This window comes from Pan troglodytes, chromosome 10 (genome assembly GCF_028858775.2).
Source record: "Pan troglodytes isolate AG18354 chromosome 10, NHGRI_mPanTro3-v2.0_pri, whole genome shotgun sequence".
NCBI classification, from domain to species: Eukaryota; Metazoa; Chordata; class Mammalia; order Primates; family Hominidae; genus Pan; species Pan troglodytes.
Genome location: NC_072408.2, coordinates 41,256,322 through 41,281,388, shown reverse-complemented (window position 1 = coordinate 41,281,388; position 25,067 = coordinate 41,256,322). Strand labels below are relative to the sequence as shown.

The window sequence follows — 25,067 nt, the reverse complement described above, 5'->3', positions numbered from 1 at the left end:
CTGGGGCCAGGCCAGAGGGAGGGGTGTGTGAACTGGGGGGGTATACACAAGGGTAGTTGGTGTGCCAGGTCTTTACCTCGCTGTAGAGACTCCACTGGCCTCAGGTATCAGACTGCATCTCTATGTGAGAGAGAGAGAGAGAGAGAGAGTGTGTGTGTGTGTGTGTGTGTCCTTACGTTTACTCACAGCCTTGGCAGCTGATCCACTGGAGAGTGCTTTGGGCTGGGAATCTAAGATGGGGGTTCTCATCGCAGCTCTGGGACAGGCTTACTCTGGAATGTTGGAAAATTCATTCAACCCTTCTGCCCCAGTTTTATTACCTCTGAAATGGTGAAAATGATACGCCTCCCCCCACAACAGCTTGCCCCTAGTTCCTAGTCTCATAGGGCTATTGGGAGAGTCATATGAGGTTTAAAAAAGTGCATAGAACAAATGCCATAATTACATCTAATGTTGCTTAGAAGTGAGTGGGAATGTATAAATGTGTGTGAGAGTGGACTGTGTGTGTGTGTGTCCTGAAGGTGTGTGTTAATCTCTGTGTATGGTGTTTATGTGTGGGATGCAGTGTCACAGCGGGTCATTGTTGAGGGTATGATAATAATTATTACTATTCTAAATAATATCTACTGAGCACTTATTATGTGCTAGACACTCTCCTGAATACTTATTTGTTGTTTGTCACTTAATTCTCAGAACCACTCGATATGTGGTAGGGTTGTTATTTCCATTTTAGAGTTGAAGAAAATGAAATATGGAAATTTTAAGTAACTTGCTCAGTGTCACGTGGCTAACATGTGGTAGGTATAGACGTGAACCCAGGCCCTTTGATTCTAAGAGCCTGGGCTCTCAGCTACTAACCCGTGATGCTACCTAAACATATATAAGTGTGTGTGTGTCTGTGTGTGGGGTGTGTGTGTAGCTTTGGAGGGTGTTTGAAGTTATGTGAGGCCGGGCGTGGTGGCTCATGCCTATAATTCCAGCACTTTGGGAGGCCGAGGCAGGGGGATAGCTTGAGGTCAGGAATTTGAGACCAGCCTGGCCAACACGGTGAAATACTGTCTCTACCAAAAAAATACAAAAATTAGCTGGGTGTGGTGGCATGCACGCCTGTAGTCCCAGCTATTCGGGAGGCTGAGGTGGGAGAATCACTTGAACCCAGGTGACAGAGGTTGCAGTGAGCTGAGATTGTGCCACTGCACTCCAGCCCGGGCAACAGAGTGAGACCCTGTCTCAAAAAAAAAAAAAAAAAAAAAAAAAAAGAAAGAAGTTATGTGATAGGGTGTGCGTGGGAAGTTAGGGAATGGTCCTAACTTCCTTTTCCTAAAAGATCAGTCTCCCTTCCCTTGCCATCTGCCCCAACCAGGATTGACAAGCCCAAGGCCCTGTCTCTACTGCTCCATGCTGCTGACATCAGCCACCCAACCAAGCAGTGGTTGGTCCACAGCCGTTGGACCAAGGCCCTCATGGAGGAATTCTTCCGTCAGGTAGCGTGGCATCTTTGCCTTCCCTGTGCCTATGGGGGCCTTCTCTCCCCTTTTGCCCTCCAAGTTCCCCAATCCTGTTCCACATCCTCCTTTTGCTACCTGTAGTCTCTGACCTGATCCCAAATCCTTGGGGTAAAACCCCATTATCCTAAAAGCCTAACAACAGTTGCATTTCATTTGCATATATTTCATTTGCATATTACTAATTTCCAGGTCAACAGTGCAGAAATTTCACACAACAACCCCCCACCCCCACCACTTGCCACCTGTACCCCAGATCTGGTAGGTCTGAGGTATCCTCTCCAGCTTTCCTACCCTGTTCCCTCCTCTAGGGTGACAAGGAGGCAGAGTTGGGCCTGCCCTTTTCTCCACTCTGTGACCGCACTTCCACTCTAGTGGCACAGTCTCAGATAGGTGAGTGTCCTCTCCTGCAGGAAGGGGAGGACTGGGAGGGGGAAAAGATGTTGCCTGGGTCAGGATTGCTCCAAGTCCTCAACCCCCCAAACCATTCTTCCTGTAGAGGAAAGCCTACTGTGCTAGAGGATGGGGTCCTGGGATAGGAGGCCAGGGGGCTGCAATGGCAGGGAGGAGCTCTCTGGGGCACCAAGACATCATCCCAAAGCCTGCCCTGCATTGGGAAGTTTTCAGCCCCAGGTTACCTCTCCATCCTCTTTCATAAGCAGCCAGGGGTCCTGGCCATGCCAGCTGCATGCTCTGCCTAGCCCTCCAGATAATAGTAAGACATCTCTACGGCATTGCTCCTCCACTGCAGGGTTCATCGACTTCATTGTGGAGCCCACATTCTCTGTGCTGACTGATGTGGCAGAGAAGAGTGTTCAGCCCCTGGCGGATGAGGACTCCAAGTCTAAAAACCAGCCCAGGTGAGGGTGGCTGGGGCAGCCAGATAGCCTGGTTCAGGAAGGCAGTGGTAGGGAGGGATTTGGACTCACAGAGAGGACCGACTCACAGCCATGGTGGGGTGGTGGGGAGGCAGGCTGCTTCAAGCTTGGGAGTCCCTCTGCCGTCAGGGACAGAAGGATGGGATCAGAAGGGTGTGACCTGTACCTATGCTCCCCTTCACCATATTTTTGTTTCTTCCATTAGCTGTCTTTCTGCCTTCTGGCTAATCTTGTTTTTTCCTTCTACCAGGAGGGAAGATGTGGAGAGGGAGGGGTGAAATGAGGGGGAGAGGGACAGGGACTCGGGGAATATCTAGTAGAGGAAAAGAGGAAGATGAAGTTCCCTGAACCTTCTCCTGGTCTTCCATGTCCTGCACTCCCAGGGCTAAGGTGGTTCTGGAGTGGGCTGGGGCTTACCTCTTGGGGCTGTTGGGGGTTCTGCTTCTAGCTTTCAGTGGCGCCAGCCCTCTCTGGATGTGGAAGTGGGAGACCCCAACCCAGATGTGGTCAGCTTTCGTTCCACCTGGGTCAAGCGCATTCAGGAGAACAAGCAGAAATGGAAGGAACGGGCAGCAAGTGGTGGGTACCATGGCAGAGGGCAGGGGTGAGAACTTGTGTGGGTGGATCATGGAGCACTAGGAGGTCCATTTTTCTTAAGCCCCTGGGGAAACCCTTTGCCGGACTCCTTGATTTGGGAGTGGAGCTGATCAGACCAGTTAGATCACAGGAAAGACTGGCTGAGTGGCCTGGAATGTTCTAAGAATGGGGGCCGTAGAGACGATAGAGACAGTCAGATATTCCACAACCCAAGGGTCCCTGTGCACACTGTGGTCCCTGTAAATGGTGCCCCTGTAGATTTGGCTAATTTGGTGGCCCTGGCTGGGAAATCTCTTCCTGTGTGAGGGGGTGGTAGGGTGGTGTTGAGGGTTCTGAGTTTTAGCAAGGCTGGAGAGGCTCTTCCCAAGTGGGGATGGGTTGAATGTAGTTCAGCTTGAAGGCAGGTTGATGGATGAGAATCCCTTACATGTCTCCACATACTCCTTGGGTTCTGGGGAAGAATACTTCTTGGCCTAAGCTCAGCCTCCTTTATGCTCCTCTACAGGCATCGCCAACCAGATGTCCATTGACGAGCTGTCCCCCTGTGAAGAAGAGGCCCCCCCATCCCCTGCCGAAGATGAACACAACCAGAATGGGAATCTGGATTAGCCCTGGGGCTGGCCCAGGTGAGCCTCTTGTGGTGGAGGGTGTAGGAGAGCTGGTGTCTATCATGGCATCTTTGTTGGGTCGTCTCTGGGCTCCAGTGGATGCGACATTCTCTCTCCCCTTTTGAGCAGTAAAATGGAGCGAGTGAAGACATAGAATGGAGCCAAAGTGTGGGTGGAGCAGGGAAATCCTCCCACGCTCTTCTGTCCCCCAGTCCCTGCAGGAACAAAGGAGGTAGTTTCTCAGAACAGCAGCAGAACAGGGTGGGCCCATGCCAGGTGACAGCTAACCTGCACCGCACCTTAGGGAGGGTTAGGGAAAAGGAGCCCAGCCAGGGCACACAGCTCAGTGAGGGCAGCTGAACGTGACTTCGACTGCAGCCCCTATTCACCCCCTTGGCTGGGCACCCTTCCGAAGGGCATTTTTTGCACAGCTCTACTCGGGACTGAGTGGGGATCAGGACTTGGAGAAGGAAGGTCAGGTTGGAGGTGAAGGCAAAGCTCAGGGCACTGAAGTTTCTCCCTCTTTCCCCAGGTCTTCATTGAGTCCAAAGTGTTTGATGTCATCAGCACCATCCATCAGGACTGGCTCCCCCATCTGCTCCAAGGGAGCGTGGTCGTGGAAGAAACAACCCACCTGAAGGCCAAATGCCAGAGATTTGGGGTTGGGGAAAGGGCCCCTCCCCACCTGACACCCACTGGGGTGCACTTTAATGTTCCGGCAGCAAGACTGGGGAACTTCAGGCTCCCAGTGGTCACTGTGCCCATCCCTCAGCCTCTGGATTCTCTTCATGGCCAGGCGGCTGCCAGGGAGCAGGGAGCTTCCTGGAGGCGTCCCAGGGCCTTGGGGAAGGATCAGAGATGCCAGCCCCCTGGGACCTCCCCCATCCTTTTTGCCTCCAAGTTTCTAAGCAATACATTTTGGGGGTTCCCTCAGCCCCCCACCCCAGATCTTAGCTGGCAGGTCTGGGTCCCCCTTTTCCTCCCCTGGAAAGGGCTGGAATAGGATAGAAAGCTGGGGGTATTCAGAGCCCTATGTGTGGGGAGGGGAGTGGGTTCCTTCAGGGCATGGTACCTTTCTAGGACCTGGGAATGGGGTGGATAGGACATCCTCTTCACCCCAGAATTGCGCTGCTTCAGCCCCATCTCCAGCCTGATCCTCTGCAATCTTCCTTCTCTCCCTTTCTGATATAGTGACCGGGGCAAAAGGAGCCATTGTGACCAGGGGCTGCGGGAGGCCTTTCCTGGGACCTTCCTTGGGACTGGTCTGGGCCCCTGGGGCTTGTCGCCTGCCCTGGCTGAGTCCCGAGCCCTTTGCCTCCTTCCTCTCCCCTGGGGCTGGGAGGCTCCATCCGACCAATGTCTGTAAAGTGCTTTGAGGATCTCCCCAGCAAAGCACCTTCAGAATGTATCGACACCAGCTGGGTTAGGGTCAAGGGTGCCTGGGGAGGGTGAGTAATCCTGCATTGCTAAAAGAGAGGGTCTGTCCCCTCCTTTCCACGTCCCAGAACTGGCCCAGCTGCAGGCACTAAGAAGCTCTTCCCCTGAGACAAGTGAGGGGTAGTGGGTGAAAGGCAGATGGACAAGGGGCTCAGGGCTGCTGCCTTCCTGTCCTCTGGAGAGAACCCAGCCAGGCGCGGTGCCCCTTCCTCTCCTCAGGCTCCTCCTTGCCCCCACCTCGCCCCAGGAAAGGCCAAAGTCCAGGTGACTGCCCTCCTTCTTTCTTGTAAATACCAACCATGCATTTGTACAGTGGGCCCTGTTCATGCGAAATCCACATCCATGGTCTCCTAGACCTGCTACCCTGGTACTTCCACCCTACCCCACCCCGAGAAGGGCAGAGACGCATGTGACTCACCCCTGCCCTTGGTTTCCCAGACCCCTGCTATAGCCAGAGAACAATAAAGAAGGGAGACCAGGCCTGACTGTGTGTGTTCACTGGGTACAAGTTGACCAAGCATCTTCACATACATACACTCTTTCCAGCATGATAAAATCTGGGTGAGGCGTTCTCCCTCATATATATATATATATTTAGGTATGTATCTGGGCAAGCTGAGGCCCAGGAGGAGGCCCCGAGGGCTCATAGTAGCTGCATGGCAGAAGTGGGACCTGACGCTTCTCAGGCTCTGCTCTTTCCTCTGTACCACATGCTTCAGCAGGGAGGGGGAAAGAATCTTGCCTTCCCTCCTTTCCTCTCTCCCACTACCTGGGAAAATCAAAAACAGCAGCAGGAGAGAGGCCTGGCCGTGAGATCTGAGACAGTTTCTTCTCTTATGCTTGGTTTTTGTCTTATCTGGGCCCCTCAATGTCTAGGACAAGGGAACCCTTCCAGTCTCCAGCATGGGCCTCTTCATTAATAGCCACTGTGTTCTCTATCCATTGTTGCTAACGGGTTGAAATAAGGGACAGCGGTCCCACAGCTGGAAGAGGGAACACATCCTGAAGCTTGGGAATCCAAAAGGAAGGCAGCTGAGGCTTGGAGGGCAGGCGAGGAGGTATCGGCACACCACCACACCCTCTTTCCCATGGGCCAAGTGCCATGGTGCAGTTCCCCTTTTGTCCAGCAGATGGAGCCCACCGCACAGTCACAGCTGGACACGGCACAGGCCTTAGAGCGCCGAGTCTTCCAGCTGCAGGGCAGGCCTGTGAGGTGGTCGGATCGTTCCTCAATAAGAAAAGAGAACCTGGGGCTTTTCTTCCTTCTTGGCACCCTGGAAGTTAGTCCTTCCACCTATCTGACCCTCATCTCTCTTCCCACAGCAAGTAAAGTCAGGGCTAAGGGAAGAACTCTTCCCTGCTCAAGGCTTCTGCCTAGCTCCTGTTTCTTCCTTCCCAGAGGCAGCTTGGCAGGAGGGTGGGGGCTACAGAGAGGGCAGGGCAAGAAGGCAGGGAGAAAGGCTTCTCCCAGTTGGAAAAGAAGGAAAGTGCCAAGGACCTAACACCAAATTTATCACTTTTTAAAAACAAGAGATTTTCCCCAAAAGTGAAGGAATAAGAAACAAATCCGGTGTCCATGCATTCCCAAACTGCAGTCTTGATCCCAAGATACCTCCTCCTCTCTCAGACCTGTTATGGGGGAAAGGGGACAGAAAGAGAAGGTGAGAGGCCAGAGGGTCATTTTGTCCCTTCCCCTTCTGGCCATCCCATTTGTCAACATCTAATGTCTCAGAAAGCTTGTTCTGATGTCTGAGAGCAGTCCTTCCTGTGTCCAGTCTATGCAGGGGGCTGCGGATTATGAAATCAAAGCTCAGGAAGTTATCTCATCAATGCATCCTCCAGGCAGGGAGAGCCACTGCCCACTTCAGCTGGGCAGGTGAGGATCTCCCTTCGGGTTCCAAATCCCCTTTATCAAAAAATCCATGGCCTACTGCTGTCACCCATTCCAGGAGCCAGAAGTCCTACACAATGTCTAATCTCAATCCTTCTTGCTGCAGCTATCCATTTCTTTTTGTCTGTCAGAGGAGATACAAGTCCTTTTACCATAAAGAATAACTTTTTAGGGACTGAAGCTGGTTCTTTGTTTTCCTTTTCCTAGACTCCAAATATTAGCCCCTTGCTTTTGTCCACAATATTAGCCTCCTCTCCTATGACCTGGCAGCCCAGCCCTGGGGTCTTACCGAGTTGGCTCCCTTGGAATCCAGTGGTGGTATATGGGTTGAGGGTTCTTTTGTGCTGGGTTCCTTACTGCCTCTCTCGTGAGTTTTAGGGATGCATTCTGCAGGCTCTGGGGAGGGAACATAGGGGTGGGAGGAAGAGGTGGCATTCATAAAGGTGTTGGGGAGGGAACTGCTTCTCCTCACTGCACCCATACCCCAGTGGCCCCTGAGAGGGCCCCAGGACCAAGTTGGGTGCAATCAGGCAAGACCAACAGGGTTTTCTTTGATCACAATTACTACTATATGTTCACTTTTAAAAAATCTTCAATCAAATTGGAAAGAATAAACCCTCTACAGTTTAAAAAACAAAACTCAATATGCGTCTAAACCTGACATGAACTCATAGGAGGCTATTTTTAGTCTTTATTCTGCTTAGTGAGACCATTCACTGGATTGCAGAAATATTATGTGTTTGATTGTAGGGTTCTCTGCCGGGAATACTATGCGATACACAGTTTATGTACTATATCTTCATAAAATTGGAAGCATTCTGAATTCTGGAATATATCTAGGATAAGGGACATAGCGCACTGCTACCAGCTTCCACTTATTGCATGCTCTGTGTGTGTCGGGTGCTGTGTCAACAGCCAGTCTCATTTAATAGTCACACACAACCCACTGCAACAGGCACCCTCATTATCATTTTATACCCTGAGGTTAAGTCGTTCAAGGCCTCTCAGCTGGTAAGGTAGCAAGTGGCCGAGCCACGATTCTAGCCTGTGATTGCTGTTCCCATGAAGGTGGGTTTCCCCCATGTAGCCACAGTGGGGCTCTGAGGTTCAAGTTGGGAGGGCTTGGTGTCACTCAGTAAGGAAAAGTGAAGATTCAAATATATGCCGAACATGCCAACAGATCCATATCCTTGAGACAGTTTTTGCCTACTACTAGGCCTCTCCCAGGCTCCAGCTCTTTCCCCTCCCCGCAGTGGGTAAGGCTTGCCTCCTGCTGGGCTGGGAAATAGGACGCCTGGGGCCCTCCCCAGCCTGAACATACTTTTTGCTGTCCCAGAGGTGCCCAGCCTTGACTCCACTTCTGTGTCTGGGATCCCAGGTGGGCGGGACTCCTGGGTTCCTGTGCTCTCAGCGGCCCCCTCAGGTTCCTCTCCTTGCTGCTGTTGCCCCAGGTGATGTTCAACCATCATCTGGAGCTCTGGGGACACAGAGAAAGGGAGGGAACACTGGATATGACTGCCTAGCGTCTCCCCTGTGGGCCTCCGGATTCAACAGCCCCACTAAAGGCTCAGCACACATTGCTGGGTGTTTGACTTTCCCATCCATTGAGATCTGAACAAGGAGGGGACATTAGCTGGCAATAAGGAGGAATGAAAACTAGACCATAAAAAGTACTCTTTTTCACAGATAAGGGAGGCATAGGAGAAGAGGCTTTAAGAACAAGGGATACTCCTCACTTGCTGGGATACATGGTATTCCCTGGGGGAAGGTGGAAAGGCTCAATTTAGATTCAAGAAAAATTTGAGTATCTTGTACATGTTGTACACTGTGCCGGTGAGTTCACATATATTATTTTATCTGCCATAATGAGGTAGTATTCAAGGCTCAGTAAGTTAAGCAGTTTCTCCCAGATCACCCAGCTAGTCAGTGGCAAAACTGGGATTTCAGCCTCAGTTCGTCTAGCAACAGTTCTACCATAATAAAGGCAGATTTAACGACCTCCCTTCCAAAGGGCATTCGGTCTCCTCTTCAGCTTCAGGCACAGAGGAGAAAAAGGGATGGGAGGGGTCTTGCAAACCTTTCATTGTGGGTGTGATCCTTGTCATCTTCTTCCGTTGCCGTGGAGACATTGCCAAAGTGGACTGTGAAGGGCACAGAGCACAGATGGGTGCCAGCCCCCCCTTGCTCTCCAGACCCCTCCCTTGCCCTCTAGCCCCCCATGCCCTCCAGCCCCCCTTGCCTTCCTCCTCTGCCTTGCCAGGCTTTTGGATTGGAGCCTGGGGTAGGTGTGAGCTTCAAAAAGTGGGGTAAGGAAACGCCTGCTTCCCCAACCACCTCGACAATGGTGAGCAAGGAGACTGTGAGGGTGTGTGTGTGTATGTGAGTGTGTGTGTGTGGGGTGCATGTGTATATGTTCACTCATGCACATTTGGGGGGTAGAGGTACAGGGAAGCGGGAGTCAAAAAGATCCTAGAGATGGGCGGCAGGGTTTTAAGGAATAATCCCCTAATGAATGTGGGGGTTCTTTGGGCTGGGCTTAGTGGGATGGGCCAGCTCACCTTGAGATGTGGGTTGGGGATCCGGTCTTCATCTATCTCTGAAGGGAACAGGGAAAGGAGAGGGTGATAAGGACAGGAAACCAGGGATCCCCATAGAGCTGACTTCTCAGGGGAGGGGATTCTGCAGCCATGCTCCTCCTGATCTGTCCCTCACATCTGCCCCCAGGCTCTTGGCCATCATGGCTGCCCCAGACCTCCTCTCCGAAGCTCCTCTCCTGTGCTTCCGCTGCCTCCATCCCCCTGCATCTAGTCCCGTCCTTGGCTCCGTGGTCAATCTGCGTCTGCATCTTTGCCTCAGACCTGGAGATCCCCAAAGGCAGGATCTGTAGTCTTTTTGCTTTTTTTCTTCCTCTGAAGTATCCATGTCTCTTTCTCTTTCCAATCATTCCCCCACCCCAGGGTCAGCCAGAACTAAGCCCTGCATAGGAGGGAACAGTGATAGAGGACAGTCAATTTATTCTGTGCAGGGTCTGGAAGGTATAGCTGGAGGCAAGCTGGAGACCCCGGCATCCTGAACCCCAGCCTAGCTTCTTAGCCTGTCCCCCTCTCTTCCATACTCCTGTCAAGCTCTCTACCATTCTCTGAGAACTTGTTTTCTCCCCAGACCTCGATGGGGATGCTGGTGACCAGAATCTCAGCTGCTCCCTGAGCTGCTTCTAACCTCCCCCTCCCCCTCTGGGGGCTGTGAAGAGCTGGTGGAGGCGGTCCCTCCCCCTCACAGCTGACACTGCCTCTGGGGGTGGGGGTGGCAGCATCTCAGTTGCTGGAGAAACCTGGAAGGCTGTTGTCGCAGCAACCAGCACTCAGTTGACCACCCCAATTCCTGGGGGGCTTAGGAGCCAGGTGGTCTCCCTCCCTTTCCTAGAACTGCTCCATCTTTCCAAAAGCAAAGAATATTCTGCAATCTAGCCACCACCTTCCTGCCTTCAGGACTGAGGGCATCCCCGCCTTCTCAGAGCTGTTCTTCTTCCATCTAGCGCCCATCTTCTCATTGGGACCCGCTGCCATAGTGGCCCCCACGTCCTTCAGCAACCTATCCCTTGGCTTACCTGGGGATGACTGGTCACTGGTCAGCACGAGGGTGGCAGGGGTGGGGCGGCGCCTCCGAATCTGAGGGAAGGTGGGAAATGGGGAACAGGTCAAGTACACGTGGAAGCATCAAAGCCCCACCCAAAACCACTCAGTAACATAATCCAGGCTAGCCTACTTAACACACCTCAAAAAATGCCATGTTAATGCAGCTGGAGGCCATTATCCTAAGCAAACTTATGCAGAAACAGAAAACCAAATACTGCGTGTTCTCACTTATAAGTGGGAGCTAAACACTGAGTACTCATGGACATAAAGATAGGAACAATAGACACTGGGGAATAAAAGACAGGGAGGGAGGAGGGCAAGGGCTGAAAAACTACCTATTGGGTACTATGTTCACTCTCTGGGTCAATCATGTCCCAGACTTCAGCACTATGTAATAAACCTTTGTAACAAACCTGCACATGTACCCCCCTGAATCTAAAATAAAAGTTGAAAAAAAAATGCCATGTTACATTGGTGAACCAGGGTGAACATCCCTGGGCTCCTCCCCCTCCTCTGGGGAGAGCTAATCCTAAGGATCCAGAAGACCACCTCGCCTCCCTGCATGCCCCCATTCCCCTGTTCTGTCTCTCCACCTCCCCCTGGTCCTGGCCCCAGCTCTCCATCTAAGCATATCTGCTCTAATGCATTGATCTCTGGCTTGCTGTCCTTCCGTCCATCCTGGATCAATGGTCAGAAATAACTTAAGAGGGCACAGGGCTTTCTCTCAGTGTTCTAACCCACTCCCCAAGCAGACGTTAACATTTTGTGTGACAGCGCCTGGAGAGAGCATCCTTTTCAAGCGCCCCCCAGCCCGGGAGGACAGCACAGAGGAGGATCTGAACGTGCATCTCCTCTGGCCTGTGCCCCTCACTCCCTAATGTCCTCTCTGTCCTTGGATACATTGCCTTTCTGATTGGTCAAGAAATGGGGTTGGGGGAATCCTTCTCATGGTAAATATAATATCAATAGAAGGAGGAGCTCTAGGCAGGACCCTGGTCAGGGCCCAAAGCGTAGCTGAAAAATCTTATCCTAGGCTCCAGGTCCTAGTCTAAGAAATTAACATATAAAGCTGACTGACTGCCCTGCCTCTGAGCCCCCTTTCCCCCCACTGTTGTTCTTTTGTCACGCTGCCAATAAAGTTGATTGTTGTTGAAGTCAGTTCAAGGACTCCTGGGAGGTGTAGTTTTCCCCCTTTCTCTGGAGGCTTTAGAGGCTTGGAAGCAAGTGGAAGGATGGGGGTTAGAGGATGACCCTCTAGGTTAGCAGTGGGGAGGGAAGGCAAATGGGGCTGGGAAAAGGGCTAGAATTATCCTGGGCTGAGAGGAGTAGGATGAGGACACTGAATGATCAAACCCTTATCTTTGCGTGTCCATTATTTAGAATCATCACCACTGGCCGTGGGGGGATGACAGAGGTGAACACTGCCCCTCTCTATGCCCAGAAAAGTGGGGGGTACTGGCTATGGTAAGATGGGCTGTTTAAGCCTGAGGGGGGAACTCTTTCCAAAGAAGAAACAGGATGCACAGAATGGGGGTATGTGGGGGTAAGGCATCATTTTCCCAGGAGAATTCAGTGGCATCTGTTTTTGGTGACATTTCAAGGTCCCCGCAGTACCAGTCCTTTGTGTATGTGTGTAAGTGTGCACATGGATGAGCCGCACAGACATTAACTGTGAGTCGTCTCTGGACATTCCTGATACACATGGGCTGGGGACCATCTGCTTCATGTATATGGGGTGGGGGCCATCCTTCAACTACAAGACTCCTCTACTTCTTTCCATCCTGGAGGGGCAGGGTGTGGTGGTGGTAGAAGGAAAGAGACAGGGAGGGTGGAGTGGCGATCAGTGGGTTGAGATAACATCAGAGTGGGGAGCCCAAGAAAGAGACTGCAAGTATGACAGAGGGCAGCAGGGCTGTCTGGTCTTGGACACATCACTTCCTTGACCTATTCCTTTGCTTTGGACAAGGTTTCTAAGCACTCAGAGTCCTTGGGAATCGTGATACCCTTACAGCAGAAAGGAGGAAAGTCAGACTTCCTGAGGTACCTCCCAGGCACCTGAACTAGTGGGAAATAAGTAGATGGTCTCTTTTCCTTTTCTCATACCTATCCCAAATCCTAGCTCTCAGGAGCATGTGATAACTTCGCCTCGGATTTCTTTCCAAAGCAGTCATGCCAAGGATCTGGAAGCTGTGGGCACCCCTCCACCGCCTGCCACTCTGTGCTCTATAACTCAGAGCTTCCAACTCCTTTTGCCCTCCCATGTTGGTCTGGGTTAGGAGCACCTGCGAAGCCTGGAGCTTTTTGCCTAACACAGCAGGAGGGGCTGAGGTTAGGCCACAGGAAGAATTTCAGGCCTAAGAGACACAAATTCTGAAGATTAGTGAAAGCAGGCCCAAGTCCCCGCTCTCTTTTTTCCCTCTGACTCCTCAGGATTGCCTTGTGCCCCTCCCTTGTCTCCTAGATCCCTGAACCAGCTGGCCTTCCTCCTCCTCCTCCCTACCCACCTACTACACCTGCCTCCTCCAACACCCAACAGATACAGGTGTCGGGCCCTGTCTGTGCCAGTGGGAGGCAGTTCTCCTTGGAACTGCATCCCCAACCTCCACAGTCCAGACTCTTGAGCCCCTTTTCCTGGGTCTGAGGTTATCCTGGCTGATGCCCTGCCTCCAGGCATAGCAGCCTTTCCCCTGACTCCCAGGGAACACAACCCATGCTGATGGCTCTCCATCCTCCTCATCCTCTACAGATTTGTGAGGCTTCACCAAGAGCCTTCCCGTAGTCACACCTTAGAGCTCTGAGGTGGTGGCTCACCCCAGGCCAGAGAGAGGACGGAGATGCAGGTACCTAACCCTATGTCCACATTGGGAAGCTGAAGTGGTAGGGAGAGTGTGTACCCCTGCCCCCTTCCCCTCACATCAGACCTTATTCTACCAAACAGCTGGAGCAACAAAAATGACAAAAAACACTCTCTCCACCTCATCCCAAGAGGTCACAAAGTTTTTTTCAGGTGGGGGGTGGCCAGCCAGAGCCTGGCAGCTTGTTGAGAGAAACAGAGAACTGACCTTGTGGGAAATTGATATTCTTTAGGAATGGGAATGTCTAGGCAAATGGACAGAGATTACAAAGAGATGGAGCAATAGGCAAATAAGCAAATATTTGGCAAACAAGGAGTAGTAAGGACCACGGGTGGCCACCCTCTCCACACATACACTCACTCTCACCGAGGCATACACTTGCTCACACACTCTCATACACTGCCCCCTCTGCCAGGCTGCTCTGAGCTAAAAATAGACCAGGCTAGGAGGCTGGGCCAGGGCCCTGGACTCCCACCCCTTGAGCCAAGGCTGTCACAGTGCTTCTCCCTTGCATATTGTTCAGCTTGGACCCCAGCCCCTGGAAAGACTCCACCTCTGGCCTCCCAGTGCTGCTGGCTCAGTCCCACCTGGACTCCCCACTCCAAAGGGCAGGAGTTGGGAATAACGGCCATGTGCGGAGACTTGAAGAAGGGAGCCTCAGCCTACAACTCGACCACCCCTCTCCCCTCTCCCTGGAGCCCCAGCCCTCTCAGTGGTCCTCAGTCCCTTCCTGTTATCACTTTCGGAGCCCAGCAAGGTGGCCCCCAGTTAGGAGGGGACAGGGAGAGCTGTTTCTCCTCTTCCAACTCCCACCCTTCCAGGCTCCCTCTCCATTACCGACCCCTCCCCAGGCCCCTCCCGCACTGCTGCTGATTCCCTTCAGCGCCACCACCAAGCTCAGAAACTCTAGTGGGGGTTGACTGGGTGGGGGATGCAGGGTTGTTTAAGGAGGGAGGGGTCGTGTCCTCAAGCAGGCCCCCTCCCCCAGGGCTGGGGAGGAAGAGAGCGACTCTCGCGGGGCCAGGCATCGAGTGGAGGCGCTCTTCCTTCGGTCAGTCTCAAAGAAGCACAGATTCGAGATGTGGCTCCGACGGTGGGGGAGGGGACAGAAGACCCCCCCCGCCCCCCGCAAACTGAGCGTTCGTCCTCAAAAGGGCGCACTGCTAAGGGAGGACTAGGCAGGGATCCTGGGTCCCACCAGTCCAGGGGTCCCTCGTCCTTGGCTGGGCGAGTGCCCTGCCGCCCCGCCCTGCTCCGCACCTGCTCCGCCGCCTCGGGGTCAAGGTGCGGCTCCAGCAGCGGGACCGTGAACTGGATCTTTCGGGGGCTGTTGTCTTGCTCCATGGCTGGGGCGGCGGCCGCTGGGCCCGCGCTGCGGCGGGAGGGAAGGCGGCGGGACTCGGGGCTGGGGCGGGCGCGCTCCCTCTCCGCTCCGCTCCGGCCCCGGCCCCAGCCCGGCGCGCTCGGCTGCCGGCTCCCGGCACAGCGCTCCCAGCTCGCGGCTCCGGGGACTCTGCCGCCGCCGATTGGCTCCGCACCCGCCCCTCCCGGCCCCCTCCCCCTCCCCCAGCCCGGAACCTTAACCCCGTCGTGGCTGCACCGGCGGCTGCGGGGGTCACCGCCCCGAGGGCCGCCGAGTCCGGGCGTGGCCCGGGAGCCGTCGTAGTGGACAGCTCAGGCAGATACCTCAGTGTCCTCGGAGTTTTGGGCAGGGCGTTGGGGTGGGGAGTGGCTAGGAAGAACTTCTCCTAGCCGGAGCAGGTTGCTGGGGCTAGGAAAGTAGAGGGGCGCTGCAGGAGAGGAGACTAAACGCGAGAGGAAGATTGCATTTATGATTTTAAAGGGGGTTGTATTATAGAGAAAAGATGGAAAGGGGATTTAGGCATGCAGCAGGAGGGATTAAGGTTAGACTTCGAGAGGGACTTTCCTTTGAAAGGAAAACACTAGGCGGAGGTAAAAACTTGGAGGGAAATACGAAGTCTGCACACCCGTCCTGTGTTCCCTCAGTGCCAGGGAGAGGAAACTGAAGACTTCAGAGGGTCTCCGGAGGGCGCGTTTCTCTCGAAGTGCCTGTGGGAGTGGGTGGAGGGCTTGGGGAGAGAGGACCATCTGGGACTCGGCAAAAGGAATAACGATGGTGGGGAGCCAATCCTGCTTGTGAAATCGAGTTCACTTTCTGCTTGCTAAATTAGGGGATGGTAAAGTAGGTGAAAGGCCTGCAAGGGGAAAATGCCTGGGGAGGGAGAGAGAAACTCCTTTGGTGGGGTGGCTTGTTTACAGATAGGGTTGGTTTCTAATTTCACTATTGGCAGGATACTGAAAACCAGCTGCTGTAACTGAAGGAATGGAGGTTAGACTATGGGAGGAACTGACTAGTTTGGTGGAAGACTAAGATGCCAGTCAATACGAGCCAGTGAGGGAGACAGGATATTCACAGGAGCTGGTGTGCTCGTTCTAAGGACTGGGGATCACTAGATGGGGGAGGGGATGTGCTTGGCACTGGGGAGGGGTAGGGCTGGATGCATCTTTTCGGGAGGAGAAGGTGGAGAGAAGAACTGGGGATGGGGAGGAGGGCACAGGGAGTCCTGGAAGAGGGGAAGGGGTCTGTCTCTTTAGCCTTAAACCAAGCAACTGGCAAGTGCCATACAGATTCATGCCTGGTTCTTGGAGAACCATATGGTCATCTTCTCCTCTAAGGTGTCAGCCTCAACTCTCAGTTGCCTCCTCTCCTGGGCAGCCCTTCCCAGACCTTGATTTCACAAGGCCCCTTCCCCTCTAACCTCACAAAATAACTTGTCCTGCCTTCCCCCCAGCCATATCTTTTTACACATGTCGGGCTCAGTTTTCTCAGGGTAAGGCTGGGGTTATGGGGACACAGTGGGCCAGCTGGACCTCTGTCTGCAGGTTAACTGGCCCCTGTTTTGCTGTCACTTGGACTCCAGGATTGACTCCTTACACCCAGCCTGCACTTGCAGGGCCCCTTTGCTCTCTGGTGTGGCAGGGCCAGGTGGAAAACAGCTGGTTGGGCTTCCCCGTCTCCATTCCCAACCTTTGCGCAGATCCCCCCACAAGAAGTGACAGTGGAGAAAGAGATCGTGAAGGCCCTGAAGCAGAGAGGATAACGGTTGGGGGCTAGGGAGATACCTGGCTCATTAGGGCCCAGTTGCTTGCTCTGGCCTCCTTCCTACTCACCCCACCTCCTAACCACACATCCACAGAACAGGATCCCAAATATCCTCTAAATAGGTGACTTGTCTATTCCCCATCCCATTCTACCAGGACCATGGGATGTGAAGCCAGGATTCCCACATCCCTATGTCTGGGGACTCAGGCTTCTCTCATGAGCCTCCATCTCATTTGTAAAACAGACAGAAGATCCCACCTCCTAGGGTTGAGTATCATCTCGGGTAGAGTACCTGGTGCATAGAAGGTCACGGTTAATTGTAGCTGCTGGTTTAATTGTTATTTCTTGGCAGGACGGCAGAGTTGAGGGGTGGTCACCTCTCGGAGTGGTTACCTCTCCACCCCCACCCCAGACATCCAGGCTGCCTAGTCCTCTTTCGTATTCCGTGCTCTCCCTCAAACTTTGGTCTGGTCATGGAAATTCCTCCCCAAGTCTCTCACCCACCCTATGTTGCCTTCTCAAGTCCCGGATTCTCAGAGTCCTTTGTCCTGAAAGCCAGGGGTAAGGAGAGAGACCAAGAGAGCTTGAGCTCTGGAGAGATGGCTGATGAGGGGCTGCGTGGGAAGAGGGGTCCTAGCAGCAGCTGGTGCTGGGGTAGAGGCAGCAGAGGAGAGAGGAGGGAGAGGGAAGAGGGATGGCTCCCAGTACTGGCTTTGGGAGGAGGAGACTGGGGAAAGTGGGCGAAGCGTTTATGGTTAGCAGGGAGGTGGAGTGTGACTGGGTGCAGCCTTTGGTGCCGGGTAAGCTGGAATGGGTCTGTCTGTGAAGGTGTGTGTTTATTGTCATTTTGACTTTTATTTATGTCCATAGCTATGTGAGTGCCTGTTGGGCCGGTGGGTGTATGAAGGTATGGGTTGCTCACACACAGGCCTGGGGCACTGCAAAGGGCCTGATGCCTGCTCTTGGAACCTTTCCTAGAGTGAGTGAGAGTTAGAGCCTGCCTCATCCCAACTCCTTCCCTCAGCTTGCATGTTTCTATGTTAGGCGCCTGTGTTCACAGCCCTGCTGCAGTCACAGCCTGGGCTGGAGGAGCAGCAGCTGTATGTGGTGCACTGCTGGCTCCATGAAATATTTAAAGTTACAGGGATGTGACTGGGTGATGCAGTCACTTAATGACTCTCACCCTCCCCTATTTTCGGCGCTGGACTCTGGGTTAATGGGGCTGCTCTTTGTCGCTGTCAGCACTTTCTGCTTTTATCTATCCACCCTTCTCACCCCCACTAACCCTCACAACCACCCAAGAGGGAGGGCAGGTATTAGGGTGTTTATCTTGCTTCTCAAGGGGAGGGTAGTATAGAGAGGTGTTGCTGAGATGGGCCACCTGGGCCAGGATATGAAAGATCAGGGTTCAATTCCTCCATCTGCTATCAACTCTCTGGGTGACTCTGGGGTTGCTGCCCCAACCCCCAACCGGACTCAGTTTCCTAATCTTCAAAATGAAGGGGACCGGGTGACTTTGCAGGTTTCTTCTGCTCTAATATTCTGTTATTCTGAGTTGAGGGTGCTCCTGTCACACAGCCAGGATGTCTCAGAAACAGGGTTAGAACCCAGGAGCCCCAGGACCTTATCTGTATCTTTGCCTTTCTCCCTGCCCAGGCAGTGTGGCAGAGGCACACTCCGGCTTGTTGACAACATGATGCACACACACTTTTTATACACACAGCTCTGAGGAGATAAGGGCAGAGACTGCTGTTATACACCCAAAGGAGCAGCGACCCCATCCAAGTGGTCCCCCAGGAAGCCATATGCTCATGCCGACGTGCTGCAGTTTCTCAAACATTTCTGGAAACTCTTGGAATCATCTCAGAGCTTGAGGCATATGCTCTGAAAATCCCCATGGGGGGTGAATCATTGTCTTTTAGGGTGGCTTTGCTCCTTTGGAAATGACCAATAGCCTTTAGGAGCCAACCCCTGTGAAGACAGAGGGAGGCCAGGTGGGGAGTAAGCCTTCATCTGGAAAAGAGATGTGGGTCCCCGGCAGTGAGACTGTTTGTCCTGCGGGGTTTTGAGCCCATCTAGAAGACTTCCCTGCAAGAAGTTTCCAGAGCTTCTCGTGAGCCCCAGAAGCAGCATTGGAGGAGACGGGTGGCCTCCTAGGGGATGACTTGGAAGTCCAGCCTCCTCTGACTGTGCAAGTCCTGGTTTGCCTGTGAGAAAAGCCCAGAGTTGCAATTCTGTCAGGCTTGAGTGCACACCCTCCCTGCAGCTGGCAGTCTTGGGAATGGGGCCAGAGCTGGTGATTCAAACAGAGGGGATGCTCATTTTCAAAGTGCTTTGCCTCTTCATGAATCCCCAAATCCACTGGTAGGGTGAAAGAGACTTCAAGAACAGCCAGTTGAACCCTTCAGGCTAGAGAGGAGAAATCAAGGCAATGGGGAGGAACAGCTCTTCCAAGGTCCAGAAGCCAGGCCAGCACTTTCCCCAGTAAACCAGATTTGGTGGCCATGGCAGGGTAATGGCTGAACCTAAAGCAAGGTCATGGACTAGATGACCTCTTGAGATGCATTTATTTTTTTTTGAGACAGAGTCTCGCTCTGTCACCAGGCTGGAGTGCAGTGGCACGATCTCAGCTCACTGCAACCTCCGACTCTCTGGTTCAAGCGATTCTCCTGCTTCAGCCTCCCGAGTAGCTGGGATTGCAGGCACATGCCACCACGTCCAGCTAATTTTTGTATTTTTAGTAGAGACGGGGTTTTCCCATATTGGCCAGGAAGGTCTCGGAGATGCATTTTAACACTATGATCATCAGCAGTCCAGAAGACCCCATTCCTAGCTAGTAGCTAGCCTCTAGCTAGCCCCTTCTATCCCAAACCCTCTAAAAGGTTAAATTTATTCTTTTAACAAATATTTATTGGATATTCCTATGTGTCAGATATTATGGTAAGTGCTGGGGATACAGTGGAGCATAAAAGAGATACAGTCTGTCCATTGACACACAGCTTATGGCCTAGCAGGAGCCAGGGCAGTGGTGGGTGAGTCATGATCAACCATGAGTTACAAAAGTGGAAGCACAATATGCTACAGAATCAGGGGCATCAGGAAGGAGGTCAGCGTGACCTCTGACCGCAGAGACCCTCTTCTGCCCCTCCACACTAGCTCCTGTCAGCGTTGTGGTTAAACACCCAGCCTCTGGAGAAGTCTGCCTAAGGCCAAATCCTAGCTCTGCCACTTAGCAGATTTGTAACTTTGGGCAAGGCGCTTAACCTCTCTGGGCCTCAATGTTCTCACCCTTAAAACTGGATTTACAATAGGTATCCCTATTATAATAATATATAGTGAGAGGTAGGAAGAGATAATGTCCATAATGTGCTTAGCGCCCCTTAAACACTTGCGACTATTTTCTCCTTTGATTCTTGAAAAAAAAAAAAGGTTTGAAGAATGGGGATTTCAGTGCTTTCAGAATTTAGGGGGAAGTTGTCTACAGAAGCACAGCTCCTGCGTCTTTTCAGCCAGGTCCTGCTTCTCCCCAGCCTTGTTGGATCAGCTATTCTTGATGTCCAGCTGTGTCCTCATCAGCATGGACAATCATCCTGTTTTGCTAATTAACACCCGCCCTGTTAATGATTAAATCTAATGACTTTGACTTGCCTGTGGGAGGATGGAAAATTCCCCAGCCACAGGACGGGATGAGGGTAGGTTTCCAGGAATGGGAGGGCAAGGGCCCCTTGGGCTCTGGACATGTTCCTCTAGGTGACTGGGGAGCAGATGCCTGCTTTTCTCTGGGGCTGCTCAGCAGGGGAGTGTGTATAGGGGAGTCATTTGAAAGTTATAGCCCAGCCCTCCTTACCCCGTCCTCCCAGGCTTGGCAGAGGGTACTGGGCCCCAGCCCCAGCCCAAACCTTGCATCCCTCTTGCCAAGGGTTAGCCATTGCTTGTTGCTGTGGCTGGAGCATGGGGTGAGGAGTGAGAAGTCCCTAGGACTGCTGTAACAAAGTGCCACTAACTGGGTGGCTTAAAGAACAGAAATTAATTCTCTCACAATTCCGGAGGCTAGGAGTCTGAATTCAAGGTGTCAGCAGTGCCATAGACTTTAGGGAAGAATTCTGTGTGCCTCTTTCAGCTTTTAGTGGCTCTGGTGTTCCTTGGCTTATGGCAGCATAACTCTGATTTCTGCCTCTATCTTCATACAGCCTTCTTCCCTCTTTTTTTTTTTTTTTTTTTTGTTGAGACCAGTTCTTGCTCTGTGGCCCAGGCTGGAGTGAATGCAGTGGTGTGATCTCACCCCGCGGCATTCTCTGCCTCCCGGTTCACATGATCCGCCCCGCTCAGCCTCCCGAGAGCTGAGACCACAGGCGTGCTCCACCACGCCTGGCTATATTTTGTATTTTTAGTAGAGACAGGTTTTCACCATGTTTGTCAGGCTGGTCTCGAACTCCTGACCTCAGGTGATCCACCCACCTTGGCCTCCTAAAGTGTTGGGATTACAGGCGTGAGCCACTGTGCCTGGTCCTTCTTCCCTCTTGTGTGTCTGTGTTCTCTCCTCTTCTAACAAGGACACCAGTCATTGAATTTAGGGCCCACCCCAAACCCAGTATTATTTCATCTTGAAATTGTAATTAATTACATTAGCAAAGACCTTATTTCTGTATTCTGAGATTTTGGGTGGACATGAACTTTTGGGAGACACTAATCAACCTACTACAGGTGGTGAGAGTGCCTGACAGGGCAGGGAGATGGTGAGTGCTCTAGGATTAGGATGGGGGTCCTGCCAGAGCAGGCATAGGAGGCCAGTAGCCTTCTGTCTCTCTCCTCTCCCCAAGAAGACGAGGATGTGTTCAGAATCCCTGGTTGGGGTTGGGCTGGTCTCAAGAGGCCTTAAAGAGGAGGCTACTGGTGGTGAAGATGGGGAAGAGATGGGAGGACCGGTGGTCTAGACTGGAAAAAAGAAGGCTGAGAGGAGGACTTGGAAGGGAAAACTTTGGGTCCCTGTAATTTAGTCCCAGTGGAAGGGGAGACTGTAACGTGTGTGATGAACAATCACAACTTGTCGTATGATGAAAAAATGAAGTTGCATTTTGCTTACATAGTCCAAGATGCATTTTAGTTTCATGACACTTGTTGTTTCCCAGCATTCCTTTGTACTTTATTGCGGGGTGGATAGGGGTAAAGTTTTCCTTGCTTCTGGGCGAAAACCCAGGAAAGCCTCTGAACCTTGCTGCTCACTCTCAGGTGAGGGATAGTCTCTATTCAGAAATTAGAACAACCAGGCTAATATATGAATCAAAACCTGAAACCATTTAGTGTCACTTCTCCAGGCTGCTGGGCCCTGCTTCAGTCAGAAGCTTGTGTGGGAAAGCAGGGAGTGAGTGGCTGGCTCTGCTCCACTTCTCTGTCCTGCTCTCCCTCCTGCTCTGCCCCTAGCCCGGCCTTTCCCCCGCCCTCAGTAGAAGCTGTTTCAGAGTGAGGTGTGTTGGTGAGGGGTGGGGTGGTGCAGAGCCGACTGGCAGGGGTAGATCAGTTTTGAGATCAGTTGGTACTCAGCCTCCTCCATCAGTTGGTACTCAGCCTCCTCCATCAGCTGGTACCACCCTCAGGCTCTTTCTCTGTGTTCTCTGGTGATTATTCTCTGACAGGCGTTTTCCTGGGTCTTCAGGGTTCACCTCACCTGTGTCCCAGGAGTTGAGACTCCTTCCTCAGCTGCTGGGGTCCTTTTGTTCATTGAGGTAGCCCTATTGCACAGGATCCAAGATGGACCCAGGGGAATGCACCTGTCTCCTTCTCAGGGGCCCGTAGCTGGTTCTGCCCTGATTAGGCAAACCCTGTGGTGCAGGGTGTCTCAGCAGCAGCTCTGCTGGAATGCTCACATGTCCCCAGTCCTCTCTCTCCTTCTAAACTTCTGGGAAGTACCCAGACTCCAGAACACTCTGTTCCCAATGCTGGGGGCCACATTCTCAGCTCTTCGGGTAACCCGTGCAGGCATCTCACTGGGTTTGCTGTAAGGGGGTAGGTGCCTCTCTCCTTCCCTGGGAGGGAGGGGATGGGGCTAACAGCAGTTTTCTCCATACATTTCTTCCTGGCAGAATCCTCCCTCCCCTCCATACTATGACCCTCTTTTATGTTCTTGATCTGGCTGAGGGGGTCAGAAACTAGTTTTTAAAATTTTTCACATCATGATTTGGTGCCTCGGTTTGAAATTTCCTTTGTTGTATCTTGGTGCCTGGAAATTATACTTTTATATCCTTTTACAAAAGGAACTGGGTTTAAGACTGTGCCAGGAGGGAGGGGTGTCAGGCTCTAAGTCTATACTAGCAACTTCGCTTCTCTTTGTCAGGGAAAGCTGGACACAAAACAAACATTCCATCCCAGAGGTGGAATGGCCAGCAGAGGGCAGCAGATCCTGCTTAAAACCCTGCTTCCCTCCTTGGACTCATTGGTGCTAGATTATTTCATTCAATCTCCAGACGCCACATGTCCCCCAGGTGCTGGGGCTCAGCTCTCATGGCATCTCAATCAGTTCCCTGGCATTAGCCCCACTTCCTGGCTCTCTGCAGTCTAACCACCATTCTTCCTTTTTGAAGTATCAAAAATGAATCAGTCTGCATTTGATGCTAACAGCCGTGTACTAAGCACCTGTGTCGCAATGAGTGCAGAGATCAAAGCCATACTCTCTGCCCTGGAGAAGCCCAACTGGTGAGGGAGACTTGTGAACAGACACTGAGAGCTGCAAAATAGTAACTGCTGTTGTAGAGGCAGAAATAAGGACTTTGGGAGCATTGAGGAAGGGGCAGCCTGAAGGAACTAGAGAAGGCTTGCAGAGGAGGGCGAATTGGAGTTAGGCTTTTTTTTTTTTTTTTAATTTAAAGTTGAGTAGGACTTACAGGAAGAATAATGTGAGAATAAGGGGGAAGCAGATTGACAGATTTCTGGTGGACAAGGGAGGTGAAATTAGCAAGGGAGGCGGAGAGAGGGTAGCAAAGAGTGGTGGCTACAGCAGTGTTTGGAGACTAAGGGGAGACTGGGGTCTTGGGGGACCCTGGGGGAGACACCTTAGCAGAAGAAGAGCTTCCTTTTGCTCTCCCAGTTTCCAGAAAGAGGGTCTGAGGCTCTGGGGCTGCAAGGATTCTATTGAACTTAGAGGTTATTGGAAGAAATGGAGGGGGATGGGAGTCTTGAACTCTTCAGAGAAGCAACACTTGAAGGATTCGATGTTGTTTAGCTGGGAGAAAAGAAGATTCGATGTTGTGTAGCTGGGTGGGTGAGCTTGGCATAATAGAGGGAGTGAGAGCATGGGCTTTGGATGGAGTCAGTCCGGGCTTGGAAAAAATCCTGATTCTTCCAATACTCCAGTGACCTTGGACTGGTTGCTTTACTTCTCTGATCTTATTTCCTTATCGAAGAAATAGGAATAATAATAATTCCTACATCTTAGAGATGTTTCAAGTGTTGAATGGGATAATATACACAAAACTCTTAGCACACTTCCTGGTTAGTTCTCATTAAATGGTATTATTTATTATTAAAATGATTGTCTTTAGATGTTTTAAGGGTTGTCATGTGGAAATAAGAACCCACGTACCTGTGCTGCTCCACCAGGCTGAACAAGTTAGAGGGAGACAAGTTTGATTGGCAGGGAGGCAGAAGGCCCCATCTAAGCCACCAGGGCCTGGAGGAAGCTACCTTATGCAGAAGGAGTTCTCTGCTGATGGAGGGATCCAGGCAAAAACTGTCTGGGGGCTCTTTCCAAATCAATGCTTCAGAATCCTGGGTTGTTCTGAAATTATGCATCAGTCTATAAGTGAAAGATTCTGTGATTCCACTTGAAGGAAAAGGGCCCCTGGGACAGGAGAGAAGGAGCTAACAGGAGAAAGAATCAGTGCTTTGCTAATCTAGAGCCTCATAATCTGAGGCCTCAACTGTTCTGTCTCCTTGGGTGAGGGAGGACTTGCGGAGGGCTCTATGGAGGCTGTCCTGACCCTCTTCCTACCCCCCTGTGAAGGAACTCCATATTCTATGTAGGAAGTTTGGGAGTGAAGGGGGACATTGTTTTTTTGATAAGACCCTTTCCCACCCCCTATAAAAGAAAGTCCCCATTTTGGAGTCCCCCTACCTGAACATGTGTTGAGAAGGCCTTTCTGCGCTATAGCTTCAGGCTTCTTTACTTCAGGCTTCTTCACTTCAGGCTTCCTCTGATGCTGGGTTAGGTTCTGTGGGCAGGTGATCTTCTCCTCACTTCTTCAGGAATCCTGTAGAGGTGAGCAGGGAGAGCACTGGGCTTTTGAGCAAGAAGACTTCTCAGCCCCTCCCAGCATCCTTTTCTTCTAACCACTCTGGGAAAAGGAGACCCTTATTGGCTGCCCCATCCCTGTGCCCATTTCCATTAGAGGGGAGGACTTTGCTCCCTACCTCACACGGGGGTGGGTGTCAGAGTGAACCCTTCTAGCCTCTCGCTGTTCCTTACTTGCTCTTTTCTAGAAAAAAAAAAGTAGCTAATTTTACTGATCATTCATTCATTTGTTTATTCAATTCACTCATGAATT

The 25,067-nt window shown here is 52.1% G+C and overlaps 2 protein-coding genes across 6 annotated transcripts in view; one reads left to right on the top strand and one right to left on the bottom strand.

Moving 5' to 3' along the window:
* The window catches only part of PDE1B (phosphodiesterase 1B), a 29,665-nt gene extending 24,160 nt beyond the window's left edge, over positions 1-5,505 (top strand). For all 5 annotated transcript variants that reach the window (XM_016923262.4, XM_063785552.1, XM_016923264.4 and 2 more), the window contains 6 exons: positions 1,364-1,484; positions 1,817-1,898; positions 2,257-2,365; positions 2,832-2,962; positions 3,486-3,606; positions 4,121-5,505. In XM_016923262.4, the coding sequence (XP_016778751.1) occupies positions 1,364-1,484; positions 1,817-1,898; positions 2,257-2,365; positions 2,832-2,962; positions 3,486-3,589 (547 nt within the window). In that variant the 3' untranslated portion in view covers positions 3,590-3,606; positions 4,121-5,505. The remainder of the gene's footprint in view (positions 1-1,363; positions 1,485-1,816; positions 1,899-2,256; positions 2,366-2,831; positions 2,963-3,485; positions 3,607-4,120) is intronic.
* A 1,015-nt stretch (positions 5,506-6,520) lies between these two features.
* Positions 6,521-14,921, bottom strand: PPP1R1A (protein phosphatase 1 regulatory inhibitor subunit 1A). The gene is made up of 7 exons (XM_016923266.3): positions 14,667-14,921; positions 10,524-10,584; positions 9,475-9,512; positions 8,994-9,057; positions 8,238-8,393; positions 7,206-7,312; positions 6,521-6,654 (listed from the first exon to the last, which is right to left on the bottom strand). The coding sequence occupies exons 1-7, from the start codon at positions 14,748-14,750 to the stop codon at positions 6,649-6,651; spliced, it is 516 nt and encodes a 171-aa protein (XP_016778755.1). The 5' UTR covers positions 14,751-14,921; the 3' UTR covers positions 6,521-6,648.
* Positions 14,922-25,067: the final 10,146 nt, after the last annotated feature.

Bases quoted from the DNA above. Each gene is read 5' to 3' on its own strand.
- PPP1R1A (XM_016923266.3), bottom strand. From the start codon at position 14,750: ATGGAGCAAGACAACAGCCCCCGAAAGATCCAGTTCACGGTCCCGCTG. The intron at 9,513-10,523 runs GTAAGCCAAGGG...TGTTCCCTTCAG, and splicing joins CAGTGACCAGTCATCCCCAG to AGATAGATGAAGACCGGATC. The intron at 8,394-8,993 runs GTTTGCAAGACC...CTGTGTCCCCAG, and splicing joins GATCACACCCACAATGAAAG to AGCTCCAGATGATGGTTGAA.